General features: G+C 43.0%; 1 protein-coding gene across 2 annotated transcripts in view; it reads right to left on the bottom strand.

Annotated features, from left to right (window-relative positions):
• Ppp2r2b (protein phosphatase 2 regulatory subunit Bbeta) overlaps positions 1-9,505 on the bottom strand; it is a 409,949-nt gene extending 400,444 nt beyond the window's left edge. The window contains exon 1 of one of the 2 annotated variants that reach the window (XM_051163909.1): positions 9,068-9,505. In XM_051163909.1, coding sequence (XP_051019866.1) covers positions 9,068-9,141 — 74 coding nt within the window. In that variant the 5' untranslated portion in view covers positions 9,142-9,505. The remainder of the gene's footprint in view (positions 1-9,067) is intronic. The other variant, XM_051163910.1, reaches the window with a different exon arrangement.
• Between the last annotated feature and the right edge of the window lie 16,663 nt (positions 9,506-26,168).

The following is a 26,168-nucleotide window of genomic DNA, read 5'->3' on the forward strand; positions in this document are numbered from 1 at the left end:
CCCACTTGGTGTGGGCTATGCTATGCGGGAGTGCTGTGATCACTAACCTCCGTGAAACAACACAGAGAATCATGGACACACAGTTGGCTTTTACTAAATGTTTTCTTCTCTCCGTGTTTTCTACTGGATTGTGTATTTCTTACAGATCTTATCATGAATTCTTGAAAATAATTACCACTTCCTGCTATGGGAAGACACAGACAGGGGTTGGGTTGTACTTTACACAGGGTATGTCACTTCACCCAACAACAATAGCACTGCCGTATTACTGTATTGCTGCTGTATTACTGCCTATTACTGTAGCAGATACCTGACACAATCAGCTTATACAGGAGTAAGGTTATTTGGCTTGCAGTTTCAACCATCTCGGGTTGGACCTTATAGGATCTATTAGATCCTTTGCTTTAGGACTTGTGGCAGCACTGGCCATCCTTGCAGTAGCTCCTGGCAAATCAGATCACTTTGTAGCCAGGGATAAAAACAGGAAGAGGAAAGTCCTGGGGTCTTACTATCTCTGTCAGGACATTCCTCTAAGTAATCTAAACCTGCCAATAGGCCTTAGTCCTTAAAGGTTTCACTGTTTCCTAATAACGCCATGGCAGGAAAATATACCTTTCCCATGAGCCTTTGGAGGGGCATTCCAGATACCAATTATAGCAATGAAGTTTTACTCTATCTCAAGTGAGCTCTCCAGCATAGAGTTAATCAGCTTCTGAAGGGGTGCAGTGTCAGGAAATGACCTGAATCTAGGACAGGCAGCCCCAAGCTTCTTTGCATCACCACACCATATCAGAGTGTGCAGCCCAAGGGTTGGTGCCTGGGGTCTCCACAAACATGAAGAATATTGATATTACTAGATTGTTTTTCTTGAGGTAATCACCACACCATAGACTGGAAATGAATTATCACATTTACTCACTAACGTAACTGTTTGTCACATGCATACATTTTATCCCTCTTTTATAGGTGACAAGATTAAAGTCTAAGGAATTGGCCTTCTCTGTTGTTAGGTAGACATTTTAGTCAATACCCAAATAATGAATCCTGAAGCAAATTCACAGTTGTCTTGAAGCAGACAAATACCGAACAGAAGGTAAGTGACTTTCCATGAGGGTGACAATGACCTTGATTTTTCCCAGGACAGCCACTTTTCTGTCAAATACCTTTGAATGGCTTTACCTCAAACAAAATCTCTCTAGTTACAGGATTTTACTCTATCATTTCAGGGGACCCAAGTGAGCAATTTTGCCTTCCCGGACTCTCCCTTGAGCCTTCACACATGCTTCTACCATGGTTAGTTAATTCCCACCTCTGACTCACTGGGAAATCCTGGAACCTAGATCCAGAGTTCCCATGTCCAGGAAATCCAACCTCTCAGAGCCGCGATGCAGTCATACACATCCGCATAGGTGATTCTTGTGCACAGTTGTGCAGAAGATGAAGAAGGCTCTCATCTTTTACTTCCTTTGTGCTGTGGACAATGCCTGCCATGTGGTGGGACAGAGAAGGACCTGGCCTCCAGTGTCACACAGTCTAGGCACGAATCTGGATAGGCTACATCTGAGACTGGTGGCTTTAGGTGCTTTACCTAACTAGCCATTCCTTGCCTTCTATCTTCATCTGGCCAGAAATACAAGGGTGATATTTTTTTGTGAAGTACTAACTGTATGCCGAACACAGACACATAACAAGCTTCTAGTCCATGCTAATTTTGTAGGCAGGCCTCTCCCTACCAAACCAATAAATAAGAAACTGCTAATACCTATATAGGACTCCTACTGTGGCAAGTCCAACAGTGATAAAAGAAATGACAAGATGTTCCATCCACTGAATATATAAAGACATTGTGGTAGTTGTTTTACAGGGTTTTGTTTTTTTTTTTTTTTTTTTTTGTTAAATTTTCATAACCATATTTTGCTACTGTTGGAGAAGGAGAACTGAAGTAACAACTGAAGTAACTGAAGGCGATTGGTCGTCATCAATGCAATGACTAGATCTCGGGGTTGCCTGACCTCAGAGCACACTTCCCCCCACACCATACTGAAACTTCACACAAATACTCATCCATATGTTCACTCGTGCGGCACTCAAATGCCAGATTCATACTAACTATGAGCTAAGGTCCGTGCTTCGTTGGAACCCTTTGCCATGGTAGGTGTGTAGTTGGGAGAAAGCAGGCAATGAATAATTTAATTGTTTTATAACAAGCGAGGCAAGAGAAGTGCTATAAAATAAAACAGATCAGGGTAAAAGAAAGGGAGGAAAGAGGAGAGAGAGGTGGGGAGAGGGAGGGACACTAAGATTGGTTGACTTCCGATGGAAGGCCAGGAAAGGAATCTCTATTGAAGGGGTGCTTTGTGAGATGGATGTGACAAGGCATGATTGGACTGTAGGTAATTTTAGGAGGTTAAGCACAGGAGAATTTACCACGGAACTGGAAGGTGAATATGAGAGAAAGGAAGGAATTGTGGACTATTCTAAAGATTGGGGGCGGGGGAGGTTGGAGTAGCTAGAACAATGGAGTTATCTCTTATTTCTTAAGCTGGGTGAGAAGGAAAGACAAACAGGTTTTCTCCACAGGGCAGAAAATCTGTTGCTTTGAGATTCCTACCATGCATTCAGGTGGATCTGTTGCAGGAGAAGCTGGAGAGTACAAAGCTAGGGAGTCTGAGATGGGCTGGACAGCGAGGGAGAAGAAAGCAGAAATATTAAATCTGGAAAAGCAGACATTAAACTCTTAGGGAAAAAGCAGCGATCCCATGATCCCATGTGTGGGTGATGCAGAGCTTTGCTTAGAGGATGCGCGGCACAGACGGCTAGATTCACTGCAGTAAGGATGACTATGATTTTCAACAAACTCATCTTCGTTGAGTGGTACAAAGAGGAAACCAGAGAAAACAAGGGGTGACAATGAAAGAAAAAGACTCTTCCAAGGAATGTTTTTTAAGAAGAGGGGAACAGGAGATGGGGCCATGGCTGAAGGAAGACACGGGTTCATGAGATGAGTGAGACCAGATGGCTTACCGCATTGGTGTGGACGCACAAATGTCTCTGTAGGAAGGAATGAGAGTGGGCAAGAGTGCAGGTACAGAGTGAAGAGAGCGAATGAGATCCTCCTACGGTGGATGCTCAGCAGCCCCTCACCTGCTGCCCGCCGAGTGTTAAACACATACTTAAAACGTAAAAGCGGTATCAAATGACCACATGATCTTGTCCCGTTAGATATTAACAAAATTCTCTTGATGTAGCTCTTGTTACTTGCATTTTACAGAGAGACTTACCGTGCTTTGGAAAGGATTTTTAAATGCATGTGTATATTTGTGAAGATGAGAGAGGTTGATGAGAAAGTGAAGAGTCAGAGAACGCTGTGGGTGGAGGAGCACTTGATGTGGGTTCTGAAGAGTGGGGTGCTTCTAAATGTGTGGGAAGAATTTAGAAGAGAATTTAAGAAGCATGAAACATAAAAATCCTGTAAACACAAAAAAGGTAAAAAAAAAAAAAAGCAATGAAGAGTCTATTCTTTGTATGCACTTTGGCATCAGCCTACATGAATTCTAATGCTCACTTTGCTCTCAACAGGGGGGAGGCTACGGACAAGCTAGCCAGCTTCTCTGAGAACTGACAACAGCGATGTTCACCTCAAGCTTATTGTGAGAAACAAACACACACAATCATGTGTTTACATCTATACACACACAGTGGAATTAATTACAGTACTTATCTTCACATTAGTATTCTTTACCACACAACATTATAAAAATATGCATTTGTGTGTGTAAGCAGAGTGGCTTCCAGCAAGCCTTTTTTTTTTTTTTTTTTTTTTTTTTTTTTTTGGACATCACTGAAAGATACTCTGCTTCAAGATGACCCTCCGGGTGAAGAATCACTATTGCCAGAATATGGATGAGTGTGTTCATAGTTTCCCCATTCAGTTCTTCATTTTAAAAGTTTGCCTTGAATGTCTAATGAAGGTGCATGGGCAAAACCCAGGCAGTTCCTAACTGTCCAGCTGTCCAGCTGTCCAGCTGTCTAACACACAGGGAAGTATGTGGATAAGTAGATCCTTCCAAAACCACAGGGAGGCTGTCCTCACAGACTCAAAAATGCAGGGTAATGTAAAGGCCAAAGGGGCTCTCATGCTAGGGACTTGGTTCTACTGGCTCACTAAGTTTGGGATGAGCCAATTTCTCACGTAAAACATGCAGATAATGATACTTACTGCGAATGGCCATTGTGAGGAGTAGGCCAGAGACTCCAGCCATAGCCTCTGGCACCCAGCTGGGATCCACAGGCTTCCTACCGGTGGCTTGTTTTTCTTGGCTCTTGTCTCCTCTATGACTATGGTTTGTGTGTCTTACATACCTGTATCTCTAAAGTCTTGAAGAAGTCTTCCCAGAAAGACTTCTTTTAGATTAGTTTTCCAGGATGAGTGGAGTTTGTATATGAGCTGTCTCAAGAGCAATTCACACTGAGAAGGGGACACGTGCAAGGCACACCTCATTGTTCTTTTAGGAAAAGAAGCCCACCTTGGTTGGTTAGTAACCAAAGAAGGTCTTCAGTGTCTGCTCCCAAATCATGCTCCATTAAATATCAAATCTCCTTTTATTTCACTGGCCCACCCATTCCTGCGGATTTTTCTCCTCCTCTGACATGTATGCTGCCTTGAGTAGAGCCTTTTAACTGTAATTTAGTTATCTTCCTAATCCCAAGCCATTTATTTTTCTTGGATGATGCCTCTCCTATGAAGGAGAAGGGAGTTAGGTGATACTTTAAACACTGGCATATAGAAGTGAAGACTTCTCAAACCATGGTCCTATAGTAGCACCATATGTTGTCTTTGTTTCTGACTACATCCTCTTATCTGAAGGTAAAGAGCCATAGGACCAAGTTGATGGCACAGCTGATAAGGTGCACAGCTGGTAAAGTGTACAGCTACAATCAGACAACCTGTCTGATGCCCAGAACCAACATGGTAGAAGGGAAGAGCTGACTCCGTATGCACCACACACACTCTCAAACAAACAAACATGACTTTAAAGAACAGCACTGCAGTATAACCCTTCTCTTAAAATACGTCTACCTCTAGCTCTCAAACCTGCAATGATAAGACAACTTGTGTCTATGTGAGGGTATGTTCCGATCATGTGTTTATTTTGGGATGCTTTTCACAACACACACACATGCACACACACACACACACACACACACACACACACACACACACACACAAGTTTGCATTTCATCTATGCCATAGTCTCATATGTGTCATCCTTCCACTCAGTGAGACTCCATCCAGTGTGCACCGGGAGCATCCTAATGCTAGAGGTAAAGAAAAAAAGAGTACATTACATATGGGCTTGCTTCCACAAAGCTGTCAGTCTATGTAGCAGGGTAACAAAGATGCTATCACAATTTATTCACAATGACAAACTAGATGTGCTCTTGGAAGTGAAGAAACAGTCTTAAATAGCTATGATGAGCTGAGAGTCAGGGCTGGTTTCCGGGATGGGACTGGCATTTGAAGGCTGGAGTAATAGTGCATTATGGCAGAGGGAATTCCTAAAAGCCTGTGGTTGGAGGGAGAATATTGAGGGACCAATGATGGGCTGTGTGGCTACTGGCCAGACAAGATGAAGATACTTACAACCAAGCAGGGAGAGAGACCATACAGGTAACAGAACAAAAAAGATCTTAAATACAGATATGTTTGAGAGCACAGGATGGAAAGTATATCATTTATTTGTTTATGTATTTATTTATGTATTTATTTATTTAATGTGGTACATGCATGCATGGGTGGACATATATGCACAGGCCAGATCAGTATTGGGGAATCTTTCTTCTATTATTCTCTACTTTATTGCCTTGAGGTGATCTCTCACTGAACCAGAAGCTTGCCAGTTGGGATAAGCCATCTCATCAGTGAACTCTCAGCCCCCTACCTGCATGCTGGGATTACAGGAATACAAGGCCATGTCCAACTTTTTATATGGGTGCTAAGGATTAGAACTCAGGTCTTTATGCTCAGAGAACAATGTTTCTTATCTACAGAGCTCTCTCTGTAAGAACCTTCCCTCTTTAAAAAGATTGATTGGTTTATATGTATATGGTTTTTTTTTTTTTTTTTTGCCTACGTATATATGTATCAGTTGTACGTCTGATACTTGTGGAAACCAGAAGAGCGGTTCAAATATCCTGGAACTGTAGCCACATGCCTGTTAGCTGCCAGGCTGGTGCTGAGACGTGAACTGCATTGAGAATTGTCATGTGAGTACTAGGTCCTTTGCAAGAGTAGTCAGCGCTCTTAACTGCAGAGCCAGCTCATCAGCCCCAGGACTCCATATTTTAAACAAACCATTCTGACTATTATATAGAGAAACAAACTTCATCTGATGGATTAAATAACAGAGAAAGAGGGAAAGAGGAAAAGAATTAATTTATGATGTTCACATTAGTGATTTTCTTTCTATTTTGTGTTTGGACAATGCGTTGATTATAGGAATGTACACGAAGGCCATTTTGCCATCACTATTACTATTATCAATACCCTCATCTGTGACACTGTGAATGTAATTCTTTGAAGCCATCCTATGGAAACCAAGGTTTAGAGAGGTAAACACCCAATAGCGCCTCATTGACATGCAGCAGAGGTCAGGTCCCAAGCCATGATCTTCCTGGTGTGGGGAAACAGGAGCATGGAAGCAATGTGAGGAAGACAACACAAGTCCTCAGAGTACAATGGTTCGCTCCCAGGACTGTGTTAGATCTGAAAGTTGTTTCAGAATTACTTTTAGGGAAATTGCTGGGGCTATTTAATATTTACATGTCTTTCCAAGGAATATTACAAAATTACTCATTCCTCACTTATCCAGCTGAATAATACATGCCATTCATAGCTGTAAATAAAGAGGCCCAAGTGTAGAATAACAGGGTTGCAAAAGAAGAAACACACATCTAGAGAAAAACAAAACAAACTCAGATTCATCATGGCACGCTTTTCTCCTCAGCTGAACTTTAAATAAGGTTACTAGTTTGGGGTGACACAACAGTGTGTTTGAGGAAGCTGCTGGGGATCAGAGATGGCAGAATAAAGAAAACGTGAACCTCCCAGGACATACAGGACACCAGTAGTCAAAGCCAGACAGTGCCTGTCATTTGCTGAGCTTTGGGAAGACTATCATCTGTCACGTTACATTCTTAACCCCCATGGGATGAGGGCTCCTTACTTTCACACTACGAGAGAGATTGGGTGTGGAGAAGTGAGCATAGTGGGTCAGCTGGCTTGGTACCTGACTCACGTCTTTTCCTCTATGTCCCAAAAGGCCTGGTCTGTGATGTTACTTTGATGGACACCATGCTCCTTCCTAATTGTTCTTATTAGATTTGCCACAAATTCAAATACATGGCTCCCTATTTCCATCCCTGAGTCTGCTGATGGGGGTGAAGCAGAAGTTGTTTGTTTTTGAGGCAAAGTGATTTTTCCTGTTTGATAGAATTAATTAGATAGGTTTAAATTTGAGGCAAAGTGATTTTTCCTGTTTGATAGAATTAATTAGATAGGTTTAAAGACAATGCTGTTGTGGTAGCAGTTTTGTCTATATGACCAGAGTGTTTAGTTTGATTAATGCACAAAATAACAACTGAGGTCAAGTGTTTGGGGTTTCAGAGCCCAAACTTGGGGGAGAGAAGGGAGTCAATAGGAATATAGAGCCATATAGGCTCCTTTCAAACAGCTTTAGGTCCTTCTGTCTGTGGAAAGTTCTGGAGATTCTGATCCATGCCACATTCTTCCATCTCCTTCCTCAATAGATATAGGGATACTTACAGAGATTTATTAGGGTTCTTCCCCCACGAGGCAAAAAATATCCAATGGGTCATTTGCTTTTTAGCTATCAATACATTTAAAGAGACACATGCAAATGTAAAGCATGTAAATGCCATCCCCAGTCTCAATTCTAAAGTCATCACAGGCATCTACTCCCTTTTCCCACAGGAAGTGAGCAAAAACCCATGTCATGAAAACAGCCTGCCTCTCTCATTTACTATACACAGCCCAGCCCAGCCCACCCCCAGACTCCTACTGCAAGGATAGAAATAAGGGTGGTTCAGAACACAGCACTCACCCACTCCATCCTGGGGGATGATGGCTGGACTGAACTGGGCTCGCCATCAGAGTCCCCTGTAGTATAGCCTCACTTTTAGGATAACCCCTATAGCTGAGAATCAGCTAGCCCACTTGCTTTACGCGAAACTGCCCTATTCCGAGAACATCAGATCTAAAGAAAACAAGCAGATCGCACATGGCAGATACACATCCAGCTCCTTTTGAAGGCATGCTGAGATCTGCAGTACTCAATGGAAGAGGTACTGCCAGATGTTTACAAGGCGCACACACGCACACAGAAAGTACACACCCATGTATACATGTCACATCAGGCTAAAAGTTCGAGGCAGTGTCAGACAGAAGCAAGGGTGGGGAGGGGGAGATTCTATACAAGTCTCATCTCAATGCTCCTTTCCTAGAATTAACTCGGGAACCCCACACAACACATTTCACAAGTACCAGAAGTCAACGACCCAAGTACAGACTGAAGTATTCCAGTCCATCAGACAGCGCTCCCCAGTCACACACTACACTCATTCTATCTTGCTAATTGCTTTCTTGGGCATGCACCAACTTATTAAGCAGACAGTGACAAAACAGAGCCAGGATAAATGTATGTGGCAGCACCCACTGACTGTTTCCCCCTCTGCACTAGTTCCAACGACTTGTTTGCATGTTAAATGGAACAGGGGAAATTGACGAACTGTTTCTGAATGATTTTCAGAGCCGCTGCCGGCTTTGAGATCACCTTTGCAACATTATCCTGCTCTTCGGAAAATACTTCCCTTTCCTTGGAGGAGGCAGGCTGATTTTCGGAGCAGATCTATATGTCAGATGCAAGCTTTCCCAGGAACGACAGGCATCTAGTAAGCTGCAGAAGGCAGCGTCAGCAGAACCTGTGGGAAGTCAGACACCAGCCCACTTTGTCCCACCCACCCAGACATGCTCCCCTCTGGTCTGTACCTTCCGTGTGGCAGCTGGAAGAGAGGATGGTGTTTGGAGGTCTGAAGATATAAGGCAGGTAACGAGAGAAGCATTTCATCTTCCAAAGAAAAAAGAAGATTCTAAATGAAAAAGCAGTCTCCCGAATCCATAAGGATTCTCTCGGCCTGGAAAGCTGGCTACATCACCAGGATGTTTATGTAGGTTCTCTCCCAGATCTGCAGAGCTGGGAAGCCCAAGGAATAACTGGAGATGGGTCCCATTTTGCCATCAGCGCCAGGAAGCAAAGCCTTACATTTCTGCAGGCAGCTCAAACTCAGAAGCCCCCAAGCAAGCTGGGGTAGAGCCTCTTCATTGGCTGAAGCTCCTCCGAGCAGGATTGCTGAGTAAGTCAGTGCTGCCTGTAAACACACGCTGAAATGTTCTGCCTGAAGCCTCTACCTTTCCTGTGCGTCTGTTCGCCTCTCAGTATTAGCAATGCAGCCGAACACGGGAGTGCTGAGGATAAGTGACCATCTCTTATTTAGCTGAAAGATCAGATTAAACAAAGGCAGCTTAGTGTTCTGCCCTGGAGGGGTTGGCTGTTCAAAGGAGCCACCCGCAACGCCATGGATCTCAGGAATATTAAAGTACAGTGCAATGAAATGGGTCTCTGTCCTGAGCTTAATCTAGATTTAGTCTCTTTTCTTTCTTTCTTCCTTTCTTTTAATTCTAAACCTCAAACAATAGGGCCATTTATCATTTAGGTGAAGGCAAAAGCTGGGTTGAGCAGTCAGGGACAGAGGGCTAAGACAGAAAAATTCTGTGCTCTCCTATAGCATCCCCTTATGCCCGGTCCCCAGCCCCCACCAGCCATAGCACTGAAGCATGAATTTGGTCCTGAGTTGTCTGTCTATACAAATATAAAGCCACAACAGAAGGGAAGAAGCCAACTCAAGGGAACTGACCCTTCAGCAGCTCATGACCCCTATGACACAGGGAAAGTTAAGCCCCCCAGGAATTATACAACTTTCCCAGCATTCAGAGAGAGGAGAGAGAGAGAGAGGGGGGAGGGAGAATATTAAATATTAAAATACATATGATTGATCACTGGGCACTAATTAATTTGGGGTTGGTTAGGTTTGAATGCATGAAATAAAGTGACTTCAGAAGCCTTGCCACTGGAAGGCAAGCAAGCACAGGGCTGCAGCGTGGGACTTATAAGTCCAGTCAAAGGCACTATTGTATATGATGAAGAGAAAGAGCAAATGTCCTTTGTGCTGTATTCAGAGACACAAGGGAATGATTTAAATAGTGAAAGAAAGCAGATAGTCCCCTGAGTAGGGCTTTTAAAAATAAGATTTAAAATAAGAACATGCCTTGAGAACCTCAGAGCCATTTTTAAGATATTATGGGCTTTCTTCTCTTACTGTAGAGAAGTGTTTAACTGAGAACTGAAGAAGTGTGCTTGTATGCCTAGGAGAGACTATCACAGAGGGGTTATAAAACAAGGCAGAACATAAGAGTGTAAATAGACACGCCCCCTGCCCCCCCCCCCCACCTGCTGGTCTACCATGACCTAAACACAGAGTGCTGTCAGAGAGAGCCAGACCATTTAGGACCGAGATCACCACAAAACCTACTTCAACCATGTGCCAGCACTGTAGGCAATTCCAAGTCAGGTACAGTTTGAAAATGCCTATGTCAATGGTGCTTAACCTCTGGGTCAGTGTCCATCTGGGGACAAACAACCCTTTCACAGGGATCACATATCAAATAACCTGCATATCACATATTTATGGTATGATGTATTACCGTAGCAAAATTACAGTGACGAAGTAGCAACAAAATAATTTTATGATTGGGGATCACCACAACCTGTGCAACTATATTAAAGGGTGGCAGTATTAGGGAAGTTGAAAAGCACTGGCCTAGGTAATCTAGTTAGCCCCATGGAGGATGTCAAACTCAGAACACAGAAACACGGAGTGAGGAGCCGGGGGTAGGTTCTTCCTAGGAGACATTTCACATTCACCTCCCAGTCGGCAGTGAGGCAGAGTGTGGCCATTTAACACGTGGCTTCTGTTTCTGCAGCTGTCAAATGGGAAGAGAACAAGGTTTGGAATGTGTGTTATTGGGAAAAAGTGAGATAGTTAAGGAAACAACACATAGCACACTGCAGGCATTTGATGAACTCCCACATTGCTGCTGTGCCAGCTTCATCATCTATGACCACGCATCCCTCCAAGAGCCTCTGAGTGGTGGGTGTGGTTAAGACGTCCAGCCTGACAGCCCTTGGAGTTAGAGACAGGGGATGGCAGTGTGACCTTGGGCAACTCCCAGCCTCGTGGCATGCTGATGAGGATGATAACAGAATCTCATGCAGCACTGCGGGGGAGGGGCGAGTAGAATGGTGCATGGAAAAGAGTTAGTGCTTTGTAAGTTGGCAAGTCTGTGCATGGCCTCCAGCGTCTTGTGCCTGACTCAGGCAACAGGGCACGAAGACCATAAAAACACAAGCAGGCAGGCAGGCAGACAGACAGACAGACAGACAGACAGACGTACGTCCGGAACTGGGTGGCCTCAGTTCTTGTCTGGAGAAATCTCAATGCCTTTTAAGCTCAGCATGTTTATTATTATAGTTTACTGGAGTGGCTGGGTTATTGTGTACAGATAAACAAGAAGACAAGGTTTATGGTCCACAGCTGGATCAAAGAGACAGGCTCCGGCTTCTGTTGGTAGGAACAATCTTCAGGAGGAAAATGTCATGGGGGTGGGTGGAGAACGCTCTGGGGGACATTTTATGTATTCTGTCGATATCCACACACCAACCAGAAGGGAAGGCTCTGCCATCTCCCTCTGTGTCTCCCCCTTGGAGAGAAGGCTTGGCCATTTTCACCATGAGTCTGAGGCGTGACATGGTGGTGCCTATGCAAACCACACACAAACACTCAGCACTTCACTCACCCAGGGCTTTCATGCTCCCTACAGTAAGTGCTTCATAGGCTTGGCCCTTTGTGTGTTTTGCAGTACCAGCCACTCTCGGTCAGAGAACAGTGCTAATAGCTGCTTGCCATACCTATCCGATCATATTGGAAACGAAGCCAGGGAGAAACATCAATGCCCAATTCATCTGTGGATCCAGTACTTGGCACAAAGTGGATATTCACTGACTTTTAATCAATAAATAGATGAATGGATAAATCCAAATACATAGGTGAAACCCTTTGAAAGACATTGTATCTCTCCTTTTCAGAGGTCCTTTGTTATGTGAACGAAGTGCATTTGAGCCTATGAGAAAACTGACATAGATCATTCAACCAAATCCATTATAGAAGATATGGACCCACAAGCTTCAATTCTTCATTAGTGTCAGATACACAGCAGGTTTGCATGCAGGAGGTGCCTTCTGAATCAACAGCAGCAAGCATTTCCAGAGGTGTGTGTGTGTAGGGGGGGGGGGCTGTTATGTCCATATCTATCTACAGCAAGCTAACTAAATACAAAATGAAACAAACCAAAGACTGCCTCCTCCATCAGAAGGGAGAGACCCCATAGGCCTGTGTCCCAGGAAGGCCACTGATAATACCTCAGCAGCCTTTGACCTCAGTTGAGAATAAATTCTCCAACACAAATTTAAAGTGGCTGATTTACTGCCTGGCCCATAATCCCCACCTGCCTATGTGAAGAATAAAAAGGAAGAAAGAGGAACTTCCTTCAGGTCTTGACTCTAACACAGACACGCACAGTGCACACTTTGGACTGATTCTACGCGCTTTCCTGCCTCTTTTCCTCTTTGATCCTATCAACAATTCCACTTTACTGAAGAGAAAACATGCTGGGAAGACATGATGACTTATTCGAAAGGGGGAGATGTTACTGCACTGGAACCATCTTTTGAAGCCGTAGGTTCTTACTATCAGACCCTCTGGGGATAGCAGTATGCTCTGAAGCTTCAAGAGCCTGTTCAGCAAAGAGTGTAAGTCCATGCTTTGCCTTGTCCTAAATCATGCTCCTGGCCGTTTTCATACAACGTAGTTTAAAGCCAATGAGACGGCTGATCAGGCCTTAGAAGAAGTGATGGTGGTACTGAGCGTAAGGTACCATCCCTGCTATAAAGGATTGCGCAGTCTAGATGAGAGCCGACTAACACACCTAATGGAAGCCATGGCTGCAGGAAGAGGACATGAGGAGGGTCACTAGGAGTATAAGGCCCTGATGGCTAATGTTACATCCACACTCCAGGCTTAGGTGTTGTTTACAAATGCCCCCTGCCACTGGGAGGCCTAACAAATGAAGAGCTAGTTTCTTGAGTCCTATGTTATAGAACAGCAGATGGACCTCTTGGGAGATCAGGAGCATTCACCCTCCCTGCCAATTCCCATGTGTATCCCCTGCTTCAGGGCCTGGGACTCTCTGGCTCTTGACTGCTCCATCCCATGGGAAACATCCCCACCGCCTGCCTTCACAGAAGCCGGAGCTTGATGGGAAATTTATTCAAGAGTCCTCTTCTAGCATGCTTTTACAATCCCCTTTAGGGAAAGGGTCATCGTTATCATTTTTCATTTTGCTAGAATGGAAACAAAAATCCCATGGGGGGGGCACGGGGAAGTATTTTATTTTCAACCAATCCAGATGAGCCTGCTCATGCTTTTACTTCCAAGTCAAAGCAAGTTACCATTTGTCCATCAAATCTTAAATAAAATGCCATGCCTTTGGGGGCAGGTTTCTTAATGACTCAGACAGGTCTGTATACCCTTGCTATGTCCCATCAGCTACTGCCCATCCCATGGTTCTTGATCATCTATTGACTTGAGGAATCTATGGAACAAAAGACAGGTAAGTCATGGTCCCCTTCTTCAGGTATAACATCCATTCCAAACATAAAGGCTATAAAAATAAGAATAAAACAGTTCAGTAAAGGGCTTAGACTTCTGCCTGACATGGAGTTAAGTGTAATTCTATTTGCTATCTGATACCAGCCAGACTAATTTGCAGGAAGGTAGAAATTTGACTTCTGTCTGCGGAAACCCAAGTCGAGGGTTCACTGCCTGAAATAGCCCAAAAGCTAGATAAGACCATGTCAGATAGAGCTGAGTTACACTGAATAAGCAGAACTTGACAATTTCTGTCTTTCTTCTCCCATTCTCTAGCTAGTTGTGAAATCCAGAGCGTATCTGAAAGATCTGATCTGGAAGAAAGATTTAGCTCATGTGTGCATTTAGAATGCTTGCCTGACATGCAGAAAGCCATTTGGCCTCCAATACTTCATAAACCAACAATGATGGTGCTTGCTTGGAGTTCTAGTACTGGAAAGTGGACAATGGAAGATCAAAAGGTCAAGGTCAACCCTAGCTATGTAGGTGTCCCAGGACAACCTACATGAGATCCTGCCTCAAAACAATACAGCAACAACAACAAACTGATTCACACATTCAAATGAGCTATTAGATGCTTGAGCAATCTTCTCATCAGCAGAGGCTCTGTGAACTGAGATAGCCTTCTCAAAGATTATTTCAGATGGCATAAAGTAGAATAAGGAATTAGTTCTGAGGGTATGGAAGAGACATAAAACTAACACTGAAAAATAAGCTGTTAACTATCTACCCTACCCACTTTACCTTCACAACAGACTTTCTCTCTGAATTTAAGGACTGAATTGTTTCTAAAACAACTTACTTGTTTTTCGTCACTGAATCATCATCATTATCATCATCATCATCATTGTCATCATCATCATTTGCTGAGCAGGTTATCAGGGCATTACACATGCTAGGCAAACACATTTCCTGACCTAATTCATCATTTGAGTGAAAGCTCTGTAAGGCCACAGATGAGATACTGATGGCCTTATACTGCAACTCTTAAATTCACCAGGGTCATCACTAGTGATGTAATTCATGTGTTTGATTGGTAGTCTAGACCAATTATCCTGATGGCTACCTTGGCATGTGGCAAAGGCAACAGAGAAGTGGCCAACTGAAATATGATCATTCAACATTAAGAGCAGGCTTGGTTTAGGGAGTAATTGAACAACACAGCAAAGGAAGACACAAAATGCAGTTGCTTTTGACTGAATATATGTGGCTCTCTCTGAAAAGGCTAAAGGAGGAAAAGGCAAACAGGTTTCCTACCAACATACACAGGCAGTCGTCTCACGGACCCTGGAAGGAGTAGCTGAATAGTGCTTTCTAATGGATGAAGAGAAACAAGTGCAAGCAGAAAACATGATATTTAGAAGCTCTGAGTCACAGCAGCATGACTTAGTTTAACAGATGATGATGATGGTGGTTGTGATAAGAGCAATCCTCAGTTCTGAGTCCCTCCAAGGTCTTACGAGGTCCTGCACACACAGTCGCAAATATCTTGCTCAATCTGCTTCAGAAACCTCAGAATAAAGTAAACAGCCTTACCCAGTTATACATGAGGGAACCTACAAAGAGGTAGACAACTGTATGCTGGTGGAAGATCTGAGATTTCAGTGAGGACATCTCACTTACACCTATCCTGGTCTGTGGGGGACACAGTGACACTTGCTGGGTGAGTTTATCTGAAATCATCTCCCCTTAGTATAGGTCAGAGCACCAGGAATAAGATTGAAGTTCTGTATCTATTTATTTGTAGCCTTTGGATGTTTGATCAGACCTGGTAAATTTGCATCTATTTGAAAGGAAGAATTGACTTCCAAGATGACAGTGCCCAATGTCTACCGCATCTGAGTATCGAAAAGGAAGAATTTCTTAAGAACCATTATTACCATGGAGGATAAATTTAACCTAACCCACATGTCTAACACTTAATGATTCCAGGAGTTCAATATACATTGGATAGTGTGATGGACTGTGGGGTTAGATAAACGCATAACATACAGAATATACAATTGAGAAGGAAGCATGGAAGCATCAGGAAAAGGAAGTGAGGGAATAAGAGATGAAAGGAAAGTAAATGAAGTACTGAAAATATTAGCATATCACAAAATCCACAAGGGCCATACCAGGGTAATAGATAAAACACAGATCAAGAAATCCCGGTGCATAAGTAGGAAATTATGATGCATCCCATGAGTTCCTAGAATTGGTAACATTTGAGATGAGGCTGGACATGAACTTCAAAGTATAGAGTCAAATTGAGAGGAGTATTCTAGTACTAGGAGACAATAGGAGAAGCATTAATTTGGCTGAAGTACTCTAATTCATTCATTCCCCTGCCCCAATTTATTTTAAGTTAATGTATAATAGAATGTATCCTAAATAAATAAAGCAGAATCCACCATATAAACAAACTGAAAATTAAAAACCACGTGATCATCTCTTTAGATGCAGAGAAAGCATTTGATAAAATCCAACACCCATTCATGTTTAAAGTTTTAGAGAGATCGGGGATACAAGGCACTTTCCTCAACATAATAAAGGCTCTATACAGCAAGCCAAAATCAAAGTAAATGGTGAGATACTCAAGGAAATTCCTCTAAAATCGGAAACAAGGCAAGGCTGCCCACTCTCTCCATATCTCTTCAATATAGTACTCGAAGTTCTAGCCAGAGCAATAAGACAACAAAAGGAGATCAAGGGTATCCAAATGGGAAAGGAGGAAGTCAAATTATCCCTGTTTGCAGATGATATGATAGTGTACATAAGTGACCCTCAAAATTCCACCAGAGAACTCCTACAGCTGATAAACACCTTCAGCAAATTAGCTGGATACAAAATTAACTCAAAAAAGTCTGTAGCCTTCCTATACATAAATGACAAGCTTGCAGAGGAAGAAATTAGGAAAGCCACACCCTTCACATTAGCCACAAACAATATAAAATATCTAGGAGTCACTCTAACTAAGCAAGTGAAGGACTTGTTTGAAAAAAATTTCAAATATCTGAAGAAAGAGATTGAAGATGACCTGAGAAGGTGGAATGATCTTCCTTGCTCATGGATTGGGAGAATTAACATAGTAAAAATGGCCATCCTACCAAAAGCAATCTACAGATTCAATGCAATCCCTATCAAAATACCTACACAATTTTTTAAAGACATTGAAAGTTCAATTCTGAACTTCATATGGAAAAACAAAAAAACCAGAATAGTTAAAACAATCTTGTACAATAAAAGGTGCTCTGGAGGAATCTCCATACCTGATCTCAAACTGTACTATAAAGCAATAGTAATTAAAACAGCATGGTACTGGCACAGCAACAGGCTGGTTTATCAGTGGAATCGAATCGAAGACCCAGATATGAATCCACACACATATGGTCACTTGATTTTCGACAAAGAAGTCAAATCCATTCAATGGAAAAAGGATAGCACCTTCAACAAATGGTGCTGGTCTAACTGGAGGTCTATGTGTAAAAAAATGAAACTGGACCCATATTTGTCACCTTGCACAAAACTCAAATCCAAGTGGATTAAAGACCTCAACATAAAACCAGAGACACTAAGTCACTTAGAAGAAAAAGTGGGGAAGAGCCTGGAACATATTGGCACAGGAGACAACTTCCTGAACAGAACACCAACAGCCCAGGCCTTAATGTCAACAATTAATAAATGGGACTTCATGAGGCTGAGAAGCTTCTGTAAGGCAGGAGACACTGTCAACAGAACAAAGCGACAGCCTACAGACTGGGAAAAGATCTTCACCAACCCTACATCTGACAAAGGTCTAATATCCAAAATATATAAAGAACTCAAGAAGCTAAACACCACCAAACCAAATAACCCAATTGAGAAATGGGGCTTGGAACTAAACAGAGAATTCTCAACAGAGGAATATCAAATGGCTGAGAAACACTTAAAGAAATGCTCAACCTCCTTAGTCATCAGGGAAATGCAAATCAAAACAACTCTGAGATTCCATCTTACACCCATCAGAATGGCTAAGATCAAAAACTCAAGTGACACCACATGCTGGCAAGGATGTGGGGAGAGAGGAACACTCCTTCATTGCTGGTGGGAATGCAAACTAGTACAGCCACTTTGGAAATCTATCTGGTGCTATCTCAGAAAAATGGGAATAGGGCTTCCTCAAGACCCAGCTATTCCACTCCTTGGAATATACCCAGAAGATGCTCCAGCACACAACAAGAAAATTTGCTCAACCATATTCATAGCAGCCTTATTCATAATAGCCAGAACATGGAAACAGCCTATGTGTCCCTCAGTAGAAGAATGGATAAAGAAACTGTGGTACATATACACTATGGAATACTACTCAGCTATTAAAAACAAGGAAATCCTGAAATTTGTGGATAAATGGATTGAGCTAGAAATGATCATAATGAGTGAGTTAACCCAGAAGCAGAAAGAATCAAATGGTATATACTCATTTATATCTGCATACTAGCCTAAGGGGCATGTCCCACAAAAGCCTTCACTTACCAGGAAACTGGGACAGAGGGGAGGACATCCTATTGGGACTCTAGATGAGAGAAGCATGGGAGAATGGCAAAGTAGAAGGATCCAGAGGGTCCTAGAAACCTACAAGTAGAACATTATGATAGGCAGATTTGGGCCCAGGGGTCCCGCTCAAACTAAGGCACCAGCCAAGGACAACACAGACGGTAAACTTTAAACCCCTACTCAGAGCTAGCCAGTGGTCAGAACAGTCTCCACACTTGAGTGGAGAGTGGGATATGACTTTGTCACGTACTCTGGTGCCTCACATTTGACCATGTCCCCTGGAGGGGGAGACCTGGTGGCACTTAGAGGAAGGACAGCAGGTTACTGAGAAGAGACTTGATACCCTATGAGCATATACAGGGGGAGGTAATCCCCTTCAGGAACAGTCATAGGGGAGGGGAATAAGGGGAAAAGGGGGAGGGAGGGAAGAATGGGAGGACACAAGGAATGGGATAACCATTGAGATGTAACAAGAATAAATTAATAATAAAAAATTAAAAAAATAAATAAAGCAGATTCCAACTGCTGTGTTTGGCCTATGCATTAATTATTTCTCATTTGGAAATAGTGGACATGAACCTCCCTGGACAACTACAGTGTAACTGTTCAATATGCACATCACCCAAAAGCCTTCAGTAAGGCATTTCAAAGAGGAAGGCATTCCAAGGTCAGAATGTACATTCAGTTCCTCAAGAAGAATGGCATTGTCTGCCTCCTTCCTGAACATTTCTGGGTCTTAATTAAATAATGAGTAATATAAAAAGAAATCACCATGCTGAGATAATAACAACATTTTTCAAGGATTTCTCTCACCAGGATAGCTACTTTGGCCTTCAAGCATTCCTGAGGATCTAGCCCATATTTCCTTGTGGACAGAGGAGAGCATTAGAGAGGATTTTAAGACAGCCCAACCCATAAATCCAGGTAGAAAATCTTCATTTTCTGATCCCTCTCGGTACCTTTAAGGGGTATAGAAAAAGCATCTCAAGGATTAGATTTAATGTCTTTTCTATGAGAAACTTTTAACCCATTTTTCCCTGTTATTTTGAAAAGCTATAACTGTAAATTCTTCAGTAAGCCATGAAGGAGAAAACACTCCACTGTTCTTCAAGGAATGATTTCCCCATTCAGAGAGCACTTTCCTCCCTTGGGAGCACCACACTGCTCACACCAAACTGCACGGGAGTTCTGTTTGGCTGCAGGGCATTGCATCCTTATAACTCAGACTTCATTTACCAGTCCATCTGTATCCATACTATATCAGAGAGCTCATGAAGGTTCGCCTTATTATCTCACCCTAGGAGTTTTTCTTGGCAGCACGGTCCTCAATACCAGCATCAATGATGTTTTAGGTGGGGAGGATGGTGCACAAGGGAGGGGCTGTTCTGTGCATTGTAGGGTGCTTAGTAGTGTCGCTGTACTCCACACACCAAGTGCCACATGTGATCCTGCCCTCACTCAAGTCATGACATTGATGAATATGATCTGAGAAGGGGAGGGGGAATCACATTCTGTTGACCAAGTGGGGAGGAAGTCTGTATTACGAAACATGGCCTCCAAGACCTAGGTTAAAGATGGGACCACATTAGCTGCACAAAGACAGCACAAAATCTGATGAGAACACACCAGACTGTTTTCTCCATCCTCCTTTCCTACACATGTGGTATATAAATTCTATGAAACAATATTTAAGTGCTCTGAAATTAAAAAACAAATGAATGTTACCTTTTAGTCTAACTTGGCCTTTCAGGCAAATGTTGATACACTGCACATTGGCAGCTCTATTCTTTGATCAATCATTTGAAAATGAAAGCATCCTATCAGCCAAATATACTGATGAGGAATTGAACTTTAGCAGTATGAAATGCCACAAAATGGGTTTCTTGAGAGTCTCTTATCTTATTTGTCTTTCTTGCTGTTCAGAGAGATGGTACCAAGGCAAGCATGCATTTGTATATTCAATAAATACTTGTTTTAAGCACTACCATGGGCCAGCTACGGTGCTGCACACTACAAAGGGTTTCCTACTTTGTACACTGGATTGGAAGTGGCCAAGATACAAAGCGTTGGGGAAAATCAAGGTTGAATCCAAAGCAGGATGGTGACAATGAGGCAAGAAGGGGGCTTGAGAGGTTCAAGAGACTATCATGTTTACAAAGCAGAATGTGTCAAACTTAGTAGAGCAGGTGACTAAATCTGGGAAGCTAAACGAGCAGAGATGAGGATGGCTTTCAGCTTGGGTAGGCTTTTGGAGGAAATATATGTTGTTGTCTTTAGCCATTACCAACAGTAGCAATGATGAAAATGTGTATGGAGGTCTTGTTGAAGGCCAGTCCCCAGGTGCAGTGCTCAGGTACAGAATTTCATTAACATTGGGTATCCAATGTCAGGGACATAAGGGCTATAAAATAACTTCTTAATGACTGTTGTATAACAGTTTCCAAGGAGATTGAAATATTCCATCCTGCAGGGAAACTCCTTCAGCACAAGGCAAACAACTCAACATAGCCTCAGGAAGTTCCTGAAACTGACCAGATTCATTAGGCTCCCTTCTTTCCAGAGGGACTCCAAGAGTCCCTCTCAGAGAAAGCAAAGTGCCAAGATGCAAAGAAGACGATCATCCAGGGTGCAAACAAGACTCAGACCAGACCATCTGCCTTGAAGAAATAGAAACCAGACAAACTGCCTGGAAGAGATTTAGACCATCTGAGTCACTTGGAAATGATACAGCTCTCACCTAAGCTGCCTAAAGGCTGTGTGTGCAGTGTGCTCCAGGTTTCCTAGCTGTTATGACTTGTTACCCATGCTGGGGTGGGCTTTGGTAATATGGCTGTCTTTGAGTCATTTCTGCTCCTATAAGTATTCCCTCACCCATATTCCTATAAATAATTCCAATAAAACTCATGGCTCATCAAGTTGGACTTTGGTGTTATTAGTACATTGGTCTGTTATGGGTTTCCTATTTGGACTGAGTAGATGAGTGTGATGCACACCCCCAGGAAAAGTTTCATCACACAACAATGACACATACTAGGAATGCCAGAGCCTGACTCACACTTAGCAAGCTAACTCCAGAATCTTCTTGGTTAACTAGCACATGCTGCCATTATTAATTTCATTTCAAGGTTTCAATTACGGGTCTCCCAAGTTACAGGGGATAGGTTTTGGAGAAAGTATTCAGTTATTTAAGATGTTGCAGTCTCAATCTCCTCAACCCAAAATCTTGGTATTATAAAACTTCCTTTACTGGGCTGGGAGTGTGAGAGGGAAGCAGTTAGACTAACTAGAGGATGGGCATTTATTGGGTGCTGAGTGTGTAGTATGCTGGACTATTAAATACCTCATGAGTATTAGCTAATTTAATTTTCATAATATTCATTTATAGGATACTGATATAGAGATGGGAGAATAGACAGACTGCCATACTCAAGGGTTATGGAATTCGGTCACACAGCTGGGTGAGCATGTCTGTTTGGAATCTACGCTTCTCCATTGCTGCCTGAGTTAAGAGATACAGTCTTAGAGGACGCCTACCTAGTGCCTGGAACTTATAATGCTACACTTGCTCAGTGCTGCAAACTAGTCTTAGTCAATATTAAGATTATTGCATTTTCAAGAATTCCAAGAACTGTATGAAGTGGTTTAGGTAGACATGGCCTCTACCCTGATGCCTTTCTTGGGCTCTAGAGAGATGCTTAGCCATTAAGAGCATCAGCTGCCATTCCAGAGGACCACGTTTGCTTCCCAGCAGCCACAGGATGGCTCACAACCATTTGTAACTCCAGCCCCAGGGGATATTAAAGGGACTCTGTCTAGCTTGAGTGTGGCAAGCACAGCTCTGGCAGGCCTTGCCCTTCTTCCCCACTCCCCCTACCTGACTAAAAACTTTTAGATTACATTCCTAAAGCTAGCTACCAAGGTTGATTCCCTTATTGGGCCACTTCTTCCTTCTGAAGCTCACTACCAAGGTCCAGCTATCCAAGTATTGAAGTCCAGCAATCAAAAGTCCCCTTTGTCTCACCTAATTAACATGCTCAATTAAAATTAAACACCTCATCCTAACATGGGATATTCCCTTGTACCTTTATAAAGCGCGATTTTCTTATGTGCCACTTCTTTTTCCTTGCTATCCAGTATCAGTCCTCTGTCCACCTCTAGGACAATACGCCCCCTCCCTTGCTTCCTTCCCCCTCTCCCTCATCCTTTACCTGCTGTCTTTGTCTCTTATTCCCTGTCCTCTGCCCCTCTGGTGCAAATATATCTCCTTGATGTAGGAATTTTGTCTCTGGGGTCCAAACAGGTATGAAGTTCTCTACTGTCCTCCACAGGTACCAGATGTGTACCTGGTGCACAGACATTCATGCAGGCAAAATACTCATACGTATAAAACAACTTTAAAATTTTCTAAATTCTTTATGAGCCTGGCTTGCTTCACACAGCACAGTGGCTTACAGGTTCAGCCACATCACACTCAGTAAGACTGCAGGTTCAGCCATGTTGTTACACACAGCAAGACTGCTTCATTTTAAAGGCTGAATACCCATCTGGTACTATTTACCTGGGAGGACAGTGAAGACCTTGTTTAACTCTATCACACCTCGGTCACATCCCTGAGCAGCAGAAACATTACATGGAACTATGGAAGAGTGAACGCCAGTGTTGGCTGTAGCTATTCCTTCCTGTATCCAGATTCCCCGCCCACAAATGAGGAGTGTTCGCACTGATCTTCCAGTCCTCTTCAACCTAGCAGCCATGAACCTAAGTGCTCACATCACATTCCTCACTGGTTCTCCAACACCATGTGGCCTATGACACGTTGATTAGGCATAAGAAGTGCTACGTAACTGTCAGTTAACTCACAGGTTGATGGAGACACAACCAGCTATGATTTATCTTCCTTCACCTTTCATAGCATCAAATCAATGGGAGCTAGAATCTTCCTCAGGTGTTAAGATAAGGTTTGTCATTGCTGATACACAAGTGGCAGTCCCACCTGGACCCGAAGGTGATTTCTGACACATTAAGCCAATTTGACAACATATAGAATACAAAAGAATAACAACACATCCTTATGTGTGCTTTGGCAGCAGATGATTTAGTGTTTAACAGAATCTGTTACATCAGAGACTAGCCTTCACTTTCTGCCTTACGTGGGTTATCATTTCATCCTCACAGGCCTCTGAAGGAGCAACCACCATGTGCCTGTTTCACAGAGGCATAAGGTGGAGTAGCATCCTCCTGAGGTTATGTGGAGCCTAAACAAAGTGTTGGAAACAGGGATCACCAGGATCCAAACTTAGGCAATCCATCCATAGTAGTTCACACTCCCAATTTTGGTGAATTTTCCCCAGTCCCTTTGGGTTTCTATCAGGAATTCACAGTATAGCTTCATGTAAAAAAAAAAAAAAGAATGCATCTATCTAAACGGTAACGTCAGAGTTGGTCTTTAAAACTAAAGTTTGCAAGTGTGTGTGTGTGTGTGTGTGTGTGTGTGTGTGTGTGTGTGTGTGTGTGTTACAGGAGTTAATTTTGTCACCACGAAACAAAAGCTAATTTTTAAAAGGTAGCTCACTTTCAGCAAGCTGGAAGTTACTAATTTTTAAGTTTGTGGCAGGGGGAAGAAGGGGGTTTTGTGGGTGCAGGTGCCTGTGCAGAAGTCAGAGGAGGACACAGGCTGTCACCCTCTAACACCCTCAGCCTTCCTCCCATGAGGTGAGGTCTCTCATTTAAGTTGGAGCTCACCATTTCTCTCCTGAGCTGGTTGGCTAACAAGCACCCCCTGTGGGTGCTGGAGATCTCAGATCCTTATGCTTGTATGTCTAAGTACTCTTACCTGCTGCACCACGCTCATGTCCCTGCAAGTTACTCACTTAGAAAGACTCTATAGTACGTCAGACAAAAAGGCACTCTTCACACACATCGTGCACTCAAAAATATCAGAAAAGTAAATTCTGAAGCATATGCAAATGATAAGCTGTTAAACATTTCCATTAGTTTTACTCGGAAAACATGTGGTCACTATTAATACTCTAAAATCGTTACCACTTGAATTTCATTTGTATAGACCTGCCAGCACTGAAATTACCTGTACAGTTGATTAATGGTGTAGATGAGCAAGAAGCATGCATTGAAAAAAATGACTTATGCCACGATATTGGGAAAGGTTGCTTCACATTGTAAGAAGCATGCCTGATGATCTATAGTAATGATTCCTTCAAAACAGCTGACAGGGGGCCGAAGAGGTGACACAGTGGATATGAATACTTCTTCTGCAAGCATAAGGACCTGAGTTTGAATCCCCATCCCTCACATGAAAAGCTGCACACGGCTGCACGTGCCTGTAATCCCAGCATTATGGAGCAGACACCGGCAGGTGTCAGGAGAACTCACTGAGCAGCCAGTGAGCTTCTGATTCGCCGATAGATTCCTAAGCAATGAGGTTGAGAGCAGTGAGAGCGATAGAGGAAGACAGCCCAAACCATGCTCTTGACATCACATGGCCAGATCATGTGCACGTGTGCATCCATGTGTTTGCATCAGACACACACACAGACACACACACACACACACACACACACACACACACACACACACACACATACCCCTAACAAAATTATGGAGATACTATGCACAGTAAAAAAAATAACCTTGAAAGAACAATCACTGTATGTAGAAGCCCTAACCAGTCCCACATGGTCAAGTTGCACAACCCTTGTAGCTCATGTCACCATCGGAAAACTCATTCACATTTTGTAAGGTTCCCTTTCCCATAGCTAGCTGATTTGGGGCACCAGAAGGTGAGTCCCACTGCACCAGGGACTTAGGCAAATTCAAGTGTTGATTTCAGTACTGCCCAATCCATGTTTATTGACAAAGCAGATGAGTGAAGTTCAACTTTATATTTAGTGATACAGCAATAAAATTAGCCACGTTTTTTTCTTCTTTTATTATGTTTGTTTTTTAACATGTGCCAGCCACATTTTTTAAAAACAAAATCACTACTAACTAGATTAAAAGTGAGAGGAAAAAACAAGAAAAAGGAAAACATACATGTAACACTTTCTTAAAATGTTTGCTTTGTTTTCTTTTTAAGACAAGGTTTCTGTGTGTAGTGTTAGCTGTCCTGGACTCACTTTGTACACCAGGCTGGCCTCGAACTCACAGCAATCTGCCTGCCTCTGCCTCCCTGAGTGTGAGGATTAAAAGTGTGTGCCTCAGCACACAGCTTAAAACCTTGAGCTTGAAATCAGGAGCTACCTCAAGAGAGGTTGTTGTTTAATGTGGGCCTTTGAATACCATCAGCAAATAATACAGGCAAATAATAATAATTAGGAGGATGCCAAATGTACTTAGTTTGCACCACTAAAAAAGACAAATTGGGCTGGTGAGATGGCATACTAGGGAAAGTGCTTGCCATACAAGCATGAGAGTCTGTGCCCTGAACAGAGTCTGTGCCCTGTGCCTGTTCTGAACCCATGTGCAAGCCAGGCGTGGCAGTGCACATCTGTAACTCCTATGCTGGGAATGAGGAGACAGGCACATTCTTACACACACACACACACACACACACACACACACACACACACACGTGCGCGCGCGCGCACACACGCTCATCTCATGTACCTTAAGCAGTAGCTGTAAGACAACCCACATAACCCCATGGTGAACATACATACACACCCTCACATAACTGCAGCATATGTACACACACACACACACACACACACACACACACACACACACACACACAC

This window comes from Acomys russatus, chromosome 20 (genome assembly GCF_903995435.1).
Source record: "Acomys russatus chromosome 20, mAcoRus1.1, whole genome shotgun sequence".
NCBI lineage: Eukaryota > Metazoa > Chordata > Mammalia > Rodentia > Muridae > Acomys > Acomys russatus.